At 40.0% G+C, this 12,023-nt stretch overlaps 1 protein-coding gene across 4 annotated transcripts in view; it reads right to left on the bottom strand.

Moving 5' to 3' along the window:
- The window catches only part of E2F3 (E2F transcription factor 3), a 43,913-nt gene that overhangs the window by 5,993 nt on the left and 25,897 nt on the right, over positions 1-12,023 (bottom strand). For all 4 annotated transcript variants that reach the window (XM_027654218.1, XM_027654220.1, XM_027654221.1 and 1 more), the window contains exons 2-4: positions 5,719-5,830; positions 3,235-3,454; positions 2,536-2,694 (exon numbers count right to left, since the gene is read on the bottom strand). In XM_027654218.1, coding sequence (XP_027510019.1) covers positions 2,536-2,694; positions 3,235-3,454; positions 5,719-5,830 — 491 coding nt within the window. The remainder of the gene's footprint in view (positions 1-2,535; positions 2,695-3,234; positions 3,455-5,718; positions 5,831-12,023) is intronic.

Genomic DNA, 12,023 nt, shown 5'->3' with positions numbered 1-12,023 from the left:
GGAAGAGGCCTTAAAGATCCTTTAGTTCCAACCCCTCTGCCACCAGACCAAGCTGCTCAGAGACCCATTTAACCTGGCCTTGAAACACTTTCAGGGATGGGGCATCCACTACTTCTCCAGGCAATCAGTTCCAGTGCCTCACCACACTCTCAGTAAAGAATTTCTTCCTAATATCTCATCTAAACCAACCCTCTTTCAGGTAAAGCCATCCCCCTTTGTCCTGTCACTATAAGCCCTTGTAAAAAGTCCCTCTCCAGCCCTCCTGCAGGCCCCTTTCAGATACTGGAAGGTGCTTTAAGGTTTCCCTGAGGTCTTCTCTTCTCCAGGCTGACAAAAAGCATAATTTCATTTTAAATTTGAGGGAATTCATAAATGTAAGTATATAAGACATACCACATATATAGAAACATATAAATGTATAAATATTTACACAACATTCATATGTTTATATACTAATTTATACTATATAAAATTCCTTTAAAACCCTGTTTAAACAACTACTTTAAACCTCTAGACAGTGCAGAAGGTCAATTTCTGTATAAGCACAGAATGAATATGAATATTTTGCTGTTCAACATGTATTTGTCAAAATTATCATGAGTGTTTTGGTGGGTTACTGCACGGTGATGCCTCACATACTGATTCATGTAACAGAGGTGCTTTGGCTGGGAAAAGAACTATGACATGGCCACGATTACAGGCAAGTGCTTCCAGCTCTTTAGTTTTGTTGTCTGTGAGGTATCTAGCACAACTTTTATGTCATAAACATAAAAGCCTCACTTATTATACTTTTTTGGGGGTGTAAATGTATACTGTTACTGTGCAGTACAGCAAGACAGACTGCTCAGAGCTTAAACTACCAATACATCTTCCATCTATCTTGGACCAAACAGGTCAAAAGGCAAAATGACAGGTCATCTTTCACCCAAATGGCTTTTATCAAGGCTTTTACTGTTTGTTTAGTAAGGTTTGCAAAGGCAGAGTAGAAATTACAGCAGCAGTCACTGTCGCTGTACGAACAAAGGAAAGAATTTTATGGTTTTCAAATAATCCTCACCACTCCAGCTAAGGGCTCCCTCATGCTAATGCTGGGCATAAACTAAAACATTCAAGATAGCAACCAGTTACTTTCTGATTCTCTTTATTAGGGAGACAAGGAAGCACACTATCTAATGGTGAAGTAAGAGAAAAAAGACCTTCAAAAGCAGAAACTTTGCCTGTAGCAATTAATGAAAGGAAGAATCTTCTCGGTTCCATGAGTATTCAGCAGGTCATCTCATGTCAGACCTCAGTGAGGTGAGCCTAAGACAATACTCAGATTCATCTCCATGTTTCACACTTACGCATTCCTTTCTCAATAATCACTAGTATTATCAGAGTCACAGAGGGATTTGGGAAACACGCTCCCCTAAATCCAAAAGCATGAGGCCAACACAGTGCTAATGCTGATCCCTCCTGGCCTATCCCCATGGCAGCCAGCAATGGCTGGGCCGGGATCTCTACTACAGCAATCAGTACTACAAAACCAGAGAGCTGTAATGCTCTGTTTCATCTTGCTTACATCTCTTCGTGGATCATGCTCGTAGCTGAAGGCAGTGCTTACCCTAGTTCCTATGCCATTGGTGGTGATCTTTGGTTATATCTCAAAATGTCTATGAAATTTAGCCAAAAGGCAATGTTCACATAGTTTGTATACTTTTCACTGGTACTCCCGCAGTTATTTCCTATCCTCCAGAACACAGAATAAGTTCACATAATTAGATACTCTTTAAAAACTACTCATTACATAAAGTAATAAGTTTTCACATCAGCGTTTAATAAAATGCTTTCTTGTGCTGCTAATAGGTGGGAAATTAGTGAAAAGGCGAACTGGTTAATTATAAAGGGTATTAACAGCCAAAATGAGTCATATGAACCTTATGCAATTGAGTATTGCTATTACATTAAATAATTCAGACTAAAACAGACACGTTGAGACCTCATAAAACCTTTCTCTATGATATTCTATTATAAGATTGTCTAACCAGAGGAACCTGAAAATTTTTTGCAAGTTTCAGACTAAACTGAATCCTAACTTTATTTTCCTCTCTGTGCCTGTACTTTATACACATCAGCTTAAAATAAAATTAAGTAATGACCAGAGAACTCTGTTACCCTATCAAAGACTTTATCTTCATGTCTTTACAATTTCTGAACACATAAAACTGGAGTTTGCTCTAGGCTCAAAACACTTGAAAAAAACTACAAGTCTATTAGATATTTTCACTCATTAATTAGTTAGATTCTTGGTTATACTCTGTGTGAACAGAACAGAAATGTTAACAGTCTCCATCTGTTAACATTTTTTTTAACATTCCAGAAGCATTACAGGTGCAAGTTGCTTAAGTAACTTTTATATCAAAATATATCAAAACCTACTGGCCAACTTCTTGAAACTTCTGATGCTTTCTGTAACACTAAATGGAGGAATTCTCCCAGTATTGCTGGGCACAGCAAGGAGACTGACCACCTTTGAAGTTTTGGGAAAAAGGATATCTCTGATTTTCTGAGTCCTCCGTTAGCAGCTTGAGGTCCAGGGTGCAGCTTTGGATTAGCTCATCCAGTTTTTTCTCTTCCTGAGTCAGTTCCGTCACCTCCTTTGTGAGGCCTTGACGCTGTGCCAGCATGCCACCATCCTCTGACAGACTGCAGCCCCTAGAGATATAAAAAAGGAAGACACCCTTTCAGCATTTGTAAAATTTGGCCCTATACTATGGAAAAGGGGAGAGGTAGGGTGTGACAGTAAAAATCAAGGTCTTAGTGCTTTCTCTCCAATAGCAAATCAACATAAACTAAGCTTTCCAGAAAAAAGCATCTTTTTGTCATGACAACATATTTTGGAACTGCCACCAAGACGGAGAAGTTGAATATTTCTAAGCACTTCCAAAATCTTTTTTCTAAATACTCACTAAAAAAAGCTGAGGAAGGCAGTAGGTAGAGATGGATACCTGAAAACCTACTTCACCTGCAGAAGTGAATGGGTCAATCCAGTATTCAGACAGGTTTCTAATTTCCATGACAAATGATTTTTACACACTTTTCTTAACAGAAAAAGAAAACTTTATCCTAGTGGAAGGCATTTCAGATGACTCCTTGGAGCAAAGTGTTAGAATGGAAGGTGGGAGAAGAAAAACACTGCTGCACTGTGACAGTGAAATCAGCCAGCAGGGATGAAAAAGGATAATGAATACTTACATCCACTGAATGTTGTTTTTGGATTTTTTCTTAATGAGATGGATGCCTTCCAGTACATTGGTGATATCATAAATCCTCCTTTTTTGCACCTTGAGGACCTCTGCTGCTCTGTTCAAATCTAAGACCCCATCAGGAGACTGGCTCAGCAACTGAATGAACTTCTTTGTAAGAAGGCCAAGTGATGTATCATACCGAGTCTTTTCTGAAGGAGATTTTGGAGCTTGGAAAGAAAACAAAACAAAGCAAAAAGTTGAATCAGTTTTTCTCTGGTTTTGGTTCTGAAAGCAGCATCCAGAAACGAATGGATATATATTACAGATACGTCTTTCATTTTTACTAAGAAATCTCTCAAACCTCTGCATTAAAACACAACTTACCACTACATATTTATTTGTATTTCAAGATGTACTTTTCCAAAAGTCACAGGTACATGAGCAAACATATATATTTTTTAAATGCAAATATTTCCATTAGTTCGACAGATACGTATAGCAATATTCTACTTAGGCTTTCACTATGTGAATTTGTAATAGTATTTTTTAGTATGTAATTATCCTGGCAGCAAAACAAAAAAAAAAACCCTATGACTCTCCTTCATCAGGCTGATAGCCAGCTTTCATCAGGGTTTGATTTCCCTCCCTTCTAAATTAGAAGTCAGCAAGTGGCTTGGACCTTACTGGGCAACTCATGGTTTCCATGCACAAAGGTAGCATCTATATACTTTTAAACTTTTAAATACTTGGATTGGAATGATTTCTAATTCTAAATGTTTCAGGCCTTTCTGTCAAAGTAAACGAGCCGCCATTATTACAAGTCTGCTGGGCTGGTATATCTCAAACCCTTCATTTGCTCCCAGTATTATAAAGGATGGATTTTTAGGCTGATCTGGTGATCTTCATGTTTTCAAGCATTGGGTCACACATTAAACTGCACAAGTCAGTCAAAACTGAAATCCTACCTGAGAGTGAACCTTTAGACTACACTGAAATATTTGGAAGAATATGATGGCTTTTCAATGAAAACCAAGACATTGCATGTTTGCAGAGAACCAGCTAACTGTATTTCCTTCTTGGGTAGATTTAAGGCTTGTTTGCACTGGGAAATGGAAGAAGATTCATAGAAAGGCTTGGTTTGGAAAGAATCTTCAAGATCATCCAGTTCCAACTCCCCTGCCATAGGCAGGAACACCTTCTACTACACCAGGTTGCTCAGAGCCCCATCCCGCCCGGCCTTGAAACACTTCCAGGGATGGGGCATCCACAGCTTTTCTGGGCAACCTGTTCCAGTGCCTCACCATCCTCTGAGTAAAGAATTTCTTCCTAACATCTAATCTAAATCTCATTCACATCCACACGTGATCTTGTGGATTTATAGTAGAGTGGTTGCTTTGTTTTTCTTTGCGGTTTGGAATAGAGTAAGAGGATCAGAGTGATAAGGGCAAGAGGCTACTTGACCCCCACCTTAAATGGCATGCACCACGTTCTTTGTACAGCCTTATCCACACTGCAGCAGCATCCTATGCACCAAAGAGTACTGAATTTCTATGAGAATCCACTTCAATTTAATATAGACTTCATTTAGTTTAATGAAGTGCAGTTTAATTAAAACAATTGTGGTTGTTTAACTTCTTTGCTTTAACGCTGTACCTTCAACTAATTTCACTTTTCCTATTTGCCTCAATAGAAACAAGTAGACTGGTGAGGAGGGACAAATATATACCCCTTTGCGTTTCTTGCTCTCCAATCACTACCATTGCTGCCCCAGTCCTCTCCTTTCCCTATCTGCCTCCCTCTGCCAGCCTAATTCTCCTGCTGAAATCCTCCAAACAAGATAGCAAGGCTACAGCCCTCCTGCTGCAAGAAACCCACTGCCCAAGGCAATGCAGATATGAAAAAATTAGTACTTAGAGCAACCAGGCAGCAGGAGTAATTGTCCAGTCATATTGCAGGGAGAGAAGGTAGCTCAGAGCTCAAAAAGAGCATTTATTGTACCATGCTGCTGAGGCACAGCTACCACTCTTTCCAAATATCTGCCCATGGAAAGAAGCCCTGGCAACCAGCTGCTGTAACTCCATCAGGGAAGGAGGAGGCTGGCCTGATGAGCCTTGCCTAATAACTCTGTGTTTGATCCCATCATAATACCTTCATTTTTCAGCATCTGCCTCTCTAAGCATCCCAATATCATGTCCTTGGCTGAAGAGAAGGTCCTGGGTGGAGAGGATGCAGGCTGCCCAGCAGACAGAGGGATAGACCTGGAAGCCAGGAGCCTCTGCAGCCTCTCAGCAGCTGTGCAGCAATCTCTGCATGCTGCAAACTTGTTGTCCATTGCCTGCTGTGGAGCTGAGTTGTACGCATGTCCAGGTGAGAAGAGCAATGAACACACTCTCTAACCTTGGTAATGCAGCCTGCTGTATTGGTTTGCTCCAATGTCAAGCTAGTAAAATAAAAAACTCTGTGCTGCACAGCATGGTACAAGCTCTCTTACTTTTTGGACTATCTGGACTTCTTGTTGCAGCTCTTCCTTTCCCCTTTGGAGTCTTTAGTCCTTCCGCAAGATACTGGTGGCCACTTTCTCCTAGCTCCAGCCTTCGTTTTGCCTGTTAAAAAAACCCAATTTTTTTAAAATTTATGGACAGTTAAGAAGTGTATTTCACTTTATCAAACACAATATTGGGGCTATAGGAAAGGCAGACAGCAATGAACTTTTCGCAGCAAGGTATCAGGACAGGTTCATAGCTCATATGCATCACAATGGAATCTGAATATTTACTGGAATCCTAAGGTGGACTTAAATATGTCACTCTCAAAGGCTAGGTTGACAAGGCTTTTATTGGAAAATTCAACAATTTTTTTAAATTTGAAAAGCTGACTGTTGCATGGTGTATTTCAGTCTAGTTCGGACCTTCTTAAATAGGTATGAAAGATTTCGACTCTCACTTGAAAACATTTTAGTTGAGAAAAAACAATGACAATCAATTTCTCAAGCACACACATGTATGAACCCACAAAGCTACATATCTTTTGAAAAACACCTTATATCCATCTGAGTTTGTGCACAGGTAGTATTAGTGCAAGTTACGTTTTTCCTTCACTATTTGAAAGGATGGCTTTGAGAGGACCTATGAACTTTCCATCAATGAAATACAAGACATGACATCAAAAGCAGCACTGAACAACTCTTCTCCTCTGCCTCTCAACAACTGTTGTCCTTATTGAAAGCACAATCACTAAATTTATTTCCCATTAACTAGCATGTGCATTAAAGCTGCCTACATAAAAGCAAGGTGGAGCAAAAGTACTATCAGAAAGATGATGCCTGAAAATTAGCTTAATGTTGCATTCAGCTCAAAGGAAAGCTGTGTACATCTTGAATAATGAAAAGAATTATGAAACTGTTAAACCATGCAACACACAGACAAATATGTGTTCCTAGACAGAGACACAATATACTATCTTTGGAAACAATTCTATACCCTTCCATGCCACTCAGGTTACTGAAATGAAATCTGGGGATACTTGTTATCCTAACAATAGAAAGAACATTACCTGGAAGACAGAGGAAAAAGAAGAAAAAGAAGTTTTGTCTCTCTAATCAAGTTTAGACAAATAACTGCTTCTGAAGAATGTTGTTTATTCAGTTAGGTAGAGTAATTCAGAGTAACTCACGTACTTTGCTTGTTTTTTAGACTCACCCCAAAGGGTTGGATAATATTCTGCTCCCCAGTGAACGAAGACAAAATAATACATTCTGTTAGGGAGTTGTATACAGATATTTCTGCATTGTGGATTTGTCTTACACATTTTACTTTAGGTCTGTGACCAAGAGAAAGCTCTAAATAAATTAATTTATATGAATTTGTTTATGGATAGCTAACTAACATCTTTGTATTGGACTCCACTTGCAAACCTCAAACTTATTAAAAGGCAAGTTAAAGCACATGAAACTTGTACAAGCCCATGGTGTAACAGCATGTGCAGAGCACTCAAGCCACTCTTCCCTACATTTTGTGCGAAGGGGCACAAAATAGATTGGTGACAGAGCAAAACTGAACTGCATCCTCCTAACCAACACAGGCACTGCACTCCCAGGAGACCATTGGTGGCAGCTTCCAAAGGCCTGAAACACCTCTGCTCTGCTCAGCTCTGTAATCCAAGGACACAGATTTTAGAAAGGTCAACTGTTAACAAAAGCATCCAGCTAATATGTTTAGTCAACGTAATTGGATTAAATTAAGATTACAGCTATTCCACAGGGAGAAATACATTTCATACTTTTTTAAGTAAGTGCTTTTTCACCCTGAGAACTATAAGAGAAAAGGAAGGAGGGGTGAAGAGGGAACAATTCAGGGCGTGGGAAGACTAGGCTAAAGGGATACAATTAAAGATAAAAGAGAATCTCAAAACCAGGTGTGAGAAGGAGGGGCAGTGCTTAAGACTTAAAATCCAGAGATTTGTAGCAGCTCTCTCCATCAGAAGAAAAACTTAGGTTTGGACTATACATCAAAACTTTTTGTCTCAACTTGTTTGCAAGACACAAACAACAGTATTTTGCCTCTGCTTTTGTGGTTAAAGACTTATAAGTTTCTCCCGTGAACTTCAAATAATCAGAGAGAACACAAAACAGCATCCGTTGGCTGCGCACAGCAGCACAAGCCTGTCTACATGTGCTGGGGTTACTACAAACAACATACTCTTGTCAATCTCACCAGCATACTGTACCTGTGGACAGTGTGGGACTAGTGACTGGCTTCTGGAAAAATACCAAATGACAGAGAGAGTGCTACAAGACAGTAGTTTTTCAGGGTCTGAAGCATGCAGAAAGCCTGAGAGAGGCATAGAGCAAAATATTTTAGAGGGGTTTAAAAGATCTTGATTACCAACAGGCAATTTTAGCAAACTCTGAGGAATGCTTAATATCAGTCCAGATGTTACATGTCACTCAGCAAGTGCTCTCTTCCCTTTCCTGTTTTACAAAATACATAACTGATAAGACGCAGGACTGAAATGGCGTATTCTCTCAATTTCTTCTTTCCTGAATTATAGACCAAAAATTTTCTTGTGCCTTTGTCTTTGCAGGATCCTGGGTGACTCACAGTTTCTCTCTCCCATCTCCAAAATTATTCATAGTGCTTTCCCACATCAGGCTTCCCTTCAGGAAGCTCAAGATCTGTGCTCAGTAAAATCAGTGACCCTTTTAAAAAATATCTTGTATAACTTATTTCTGCTAGAGCACTATATTCATTATTTGCACTATTTGTACCAATTAGTATTATTTGTCTTTATTGCATTGTTCAACCAATCACAGCATGCACAATCACCTGACACAATATGTGGGACCGGCTAAAAAGTAACAAGCCAAAGGATACCAGCACAAAGCATCCCAATGACAGGGAGAGATAGGAAGCACAGGGAGAAAGAACTTCTCAGTGACATGAAATCTGAGTGCAACAAATGGAAGTCTGATTCCTCAGGGGGACTGCGAAAGGATACAAAACACGAAGGGCAATGACACCGGTAAAGCCACAAAATGATACATCCAGCAAGAGACATAAAAGTAACAGGAAAGCATCCCACTGAGCTGAACCAGACACCTCCCTAACACCTTGGTAAAGAAGTAAAAATTGTGGCATTAATTGTTTAACTTAAGTTTCTCTTCCAATAGTATGAACAATCCCTAATATAGATACAACAGATCCACTGTTCAGTGCAGACCACTAAAAACTGGTGGCACCTTGACTCCTATGTAGTTTTGCCCTTTTAGCTTCAATTCTTTTTCAAAAAAAAGAGACTCAGATAGCTACCACAATTAACATCAGAGGCAAACCCACAAGAATATCTTCATAAAAATACTTGTCTATATAGGAAAATAGTTTAAAAACTCCTAGGATAAGCTAAGTATTTTCAAGTAGGCAGGACCTGATGCAATTCACTTTACAATACTCAGTCTCAGGGATTAAGTTTTAAGAGGACGTTGGAGGCAGATATGCTTGCAGAGGAGTAGAAAAGGTACAAACGCAGTTTTCATTAATCAAAAAAAAAGAGGTAGAAAAGATGTAAATGGGAAATTATAGCCCATTCCTCTTAATGGGCTGTTTTGACTTCATGGCTACCTGGGTCTAACAGGTTGCTGACCACCTCTTCTGCATTCTTCCTCCATCCCAGTGCTCTCCCTGCTACCCTGGTGCAGGCAGCACCTGATCGATGCGTCCTCATCAGTCCCCCCCAAAAGCTGGTTGAAGGGGTCACAGTCAGCAGTAACTTAGTCCCCTTCCAAAACAGAAGTGAGTTTTCTGCCGGGTTATCCCTTGTGGGTGATGTGTCTGCACTGAGAACTGCCGAGCATAAGGGGTGTGACACCGCCCCATGCCCCTTGGGGCATCAGCTTGGCATTTGAGTGGCTTCACTTTCATGTCACACAGCAATCAACTTCACTTCTCAGGGAAAGAAACCGGCGGCAATTAGAAGGAAAAAAATAGACAAGTATGTGCTAAGCATTAGGTAACAGCCGGCACAAGGTTTTGTCAAGATAGCAGAGAGCACAGTTCTGTGGTGAGGCAGACAGCATGTTTTTGAAGACTGCATCATGTCCAACCAAAACATCATTTTCTACAAGAACTATATTTCTGAGTTTGAGGGGAGCAGTAAAACACCCTCTAATTCTTTCCAGTGATAAAATCATGGAGCATAACACTAAAATTTTTCCTGTCAGATGTGTCTCAGCTTTATTACTGAATGCAAGTTAGTTGCAGTGTTTGCAAAGAGACATACCTAAGAAAAATTGCATTACCTGGGCTACCTTTTTAGAATTCTTTGTCTGAAATACTCCTGCACCCATTATGCTTCAGCAAGTATGTAAAACTTGATAGAAGAATGATCTGAGTTGGGCATATTCTATTACCCCCAACCCCAAAATTTAAGAACACCTGGAAAAGTGTAGTCAGAACATTTTCATTACAAACGTGAAGAGCCAAATTCCATTTAAAATTAGTGTCACAGCTCTTGGGCCTGCCCAGGCTCTGCACATCCCATCTCCTTGGAGGTCCCATTCAGGCCAGAGACACATCTTAGTCCCCTGCTCCCCTAGCAGCCATTCAAGGTATATTAGAGAAGCAGTAGTCTGATTTAAATACAAAAGGACAAAAGTTGAACTCAGAATGAGCGCGAAAGTGCCCTGGGACAAAGCCTGCTGAGATGGGGACAGAAGATAAAATAACTTATTCCAAACAAAGACGGGATGAAGAGCTGAAAAGAAACTCCAGTTTAGGGTTGACTGGGCAGGAAAAACAGGAGGAGTGGAAATGACAAAGCATGGCAAGGAATAAATTGTTTATATTAAATGATAGCTGATAGTGAATTAAGTAGCAAGTCAGAGAAATGTGTCTTAGGGCTCAGCTTTTGGTGTCTCAGCGCAAGGACTAAGATGGGCAAGTTAAGCAAGGGATGATGACTAAGCCTGGAGTAGTCTCTAGAAGATATTACAATTGCTAGGGGCAGATAAAATGGTAGCTTTTCTGTATGCCACGACAATGCTGATATTACTGGGGAGGGGATGCAAGCCTTTCCAGGCAGCACAGATAAATTTTGACTGCAGCGAGGAAGCCATAGCATAGATGCTTTACCAATCCACACACATTTTCCACAGGCTTTCAACTACATTTTCTAAATTAAGCAGTCAGTTAAAAATACAATTTATAAGCTGAAGTTCTGGAGGCACAAACTCTAGAAAGCTGTTCCAGAGGTCAGGAGCAGCAGAGAAGAAAGAAAATATCTTAAAGGAAAGGGCAAATTAAACTTGAGCTTGATGAGGAAGGAACACAAGAGAAATATGACACCTTGGGGTGAATGCACAGAAATATTCATACACTAAGGAAATGTCTCCACTGAACGAGGTGATACAGGCTATGCATTTAGAACATACTCAAATGAACAAACCCTGGTATGTGGAGAGCCCTGAGTGCCTGCCAGAGGGCTGCACCCAGCTGAGGGCATGGCAAACAAGACTGCTACCACCAGGAGAGACTGAAAAATAGGGAGAGGTGCAGAGAGGAAAGCAGAGGAGCTATCAGCAAGGAAGGGGCTGAGCTCTGCTGGTCAGCTCACAGGCAAAGAAACACCTGAGGTCAGCAAAAAGATGCAAGAGGACTACCAGAGCTCCTGTCTTTGGACACTACTGACAACTCATTTCATACCTACCTCCTCATAGCTCAACAGAAATAAGTCTGCAGTTCAAACTCCTGGAAGGGAGAGGAAATTCATTTTTCCACAAAGAAATATTTACCCCAGTGGTCTACACACGGATACCAGTAATTTGTACCATATTACCCCAGGTTTCAGTAGTTAATTCTGACAGTATAAAACATTTAAAAAGAGGTTAAAGAAAAGAATAGGAAGATAAAGAAAGAGCTGGGAATTAAACTACTCGTACGTAAAAGTCAATAAACTAAGTATGTCCTTAAAAGGAAAGTTCAAAAAGTTCTCTCAACTCTTCCCAAAAATATAACTTCTTTGTCAGAAGTAGGCATTCCCATACAGAGGAACAAGGGAACAAGACCAGGAATGTCAGTTTAATGAAAACGTGACCTCAAAATTCAGTTTTACGCATTGCCCATTCATTAGACTGAGGTAAAAGAATATGAAAAGATACATGAAAATAGTGCCTTGAAAATTGAATACATTGTAAAACCAACACAACGCAGAAAAGGAGTCTGAAATAATAGCTACTTATTCACCAGGATTATTAGTTGAGTGACAAGCAGCTCATATTTAAAGTAAAATTTAAAGAATCATTTT

Source organism: Corapipo altera, unplaced genomic scaffold, assembly GCF_003945725.1.
Source record: "Corapipo altera isolate COAL_440 unplaced genomic scaffold, ASM394572v1 60, whole genome shotgun sequence".
Taxonomy (NCBI): Eukaryota; Metazoa; Chordata; class Aves; order Passeriformes; family Pipridae; genus Corapipo; species Corapipo altera.
The sequence above is the reverse complement of the archived record's forward strand: the minus strand, read 5'-3'. Positions and strand labels throughout refer to the sequence as shown.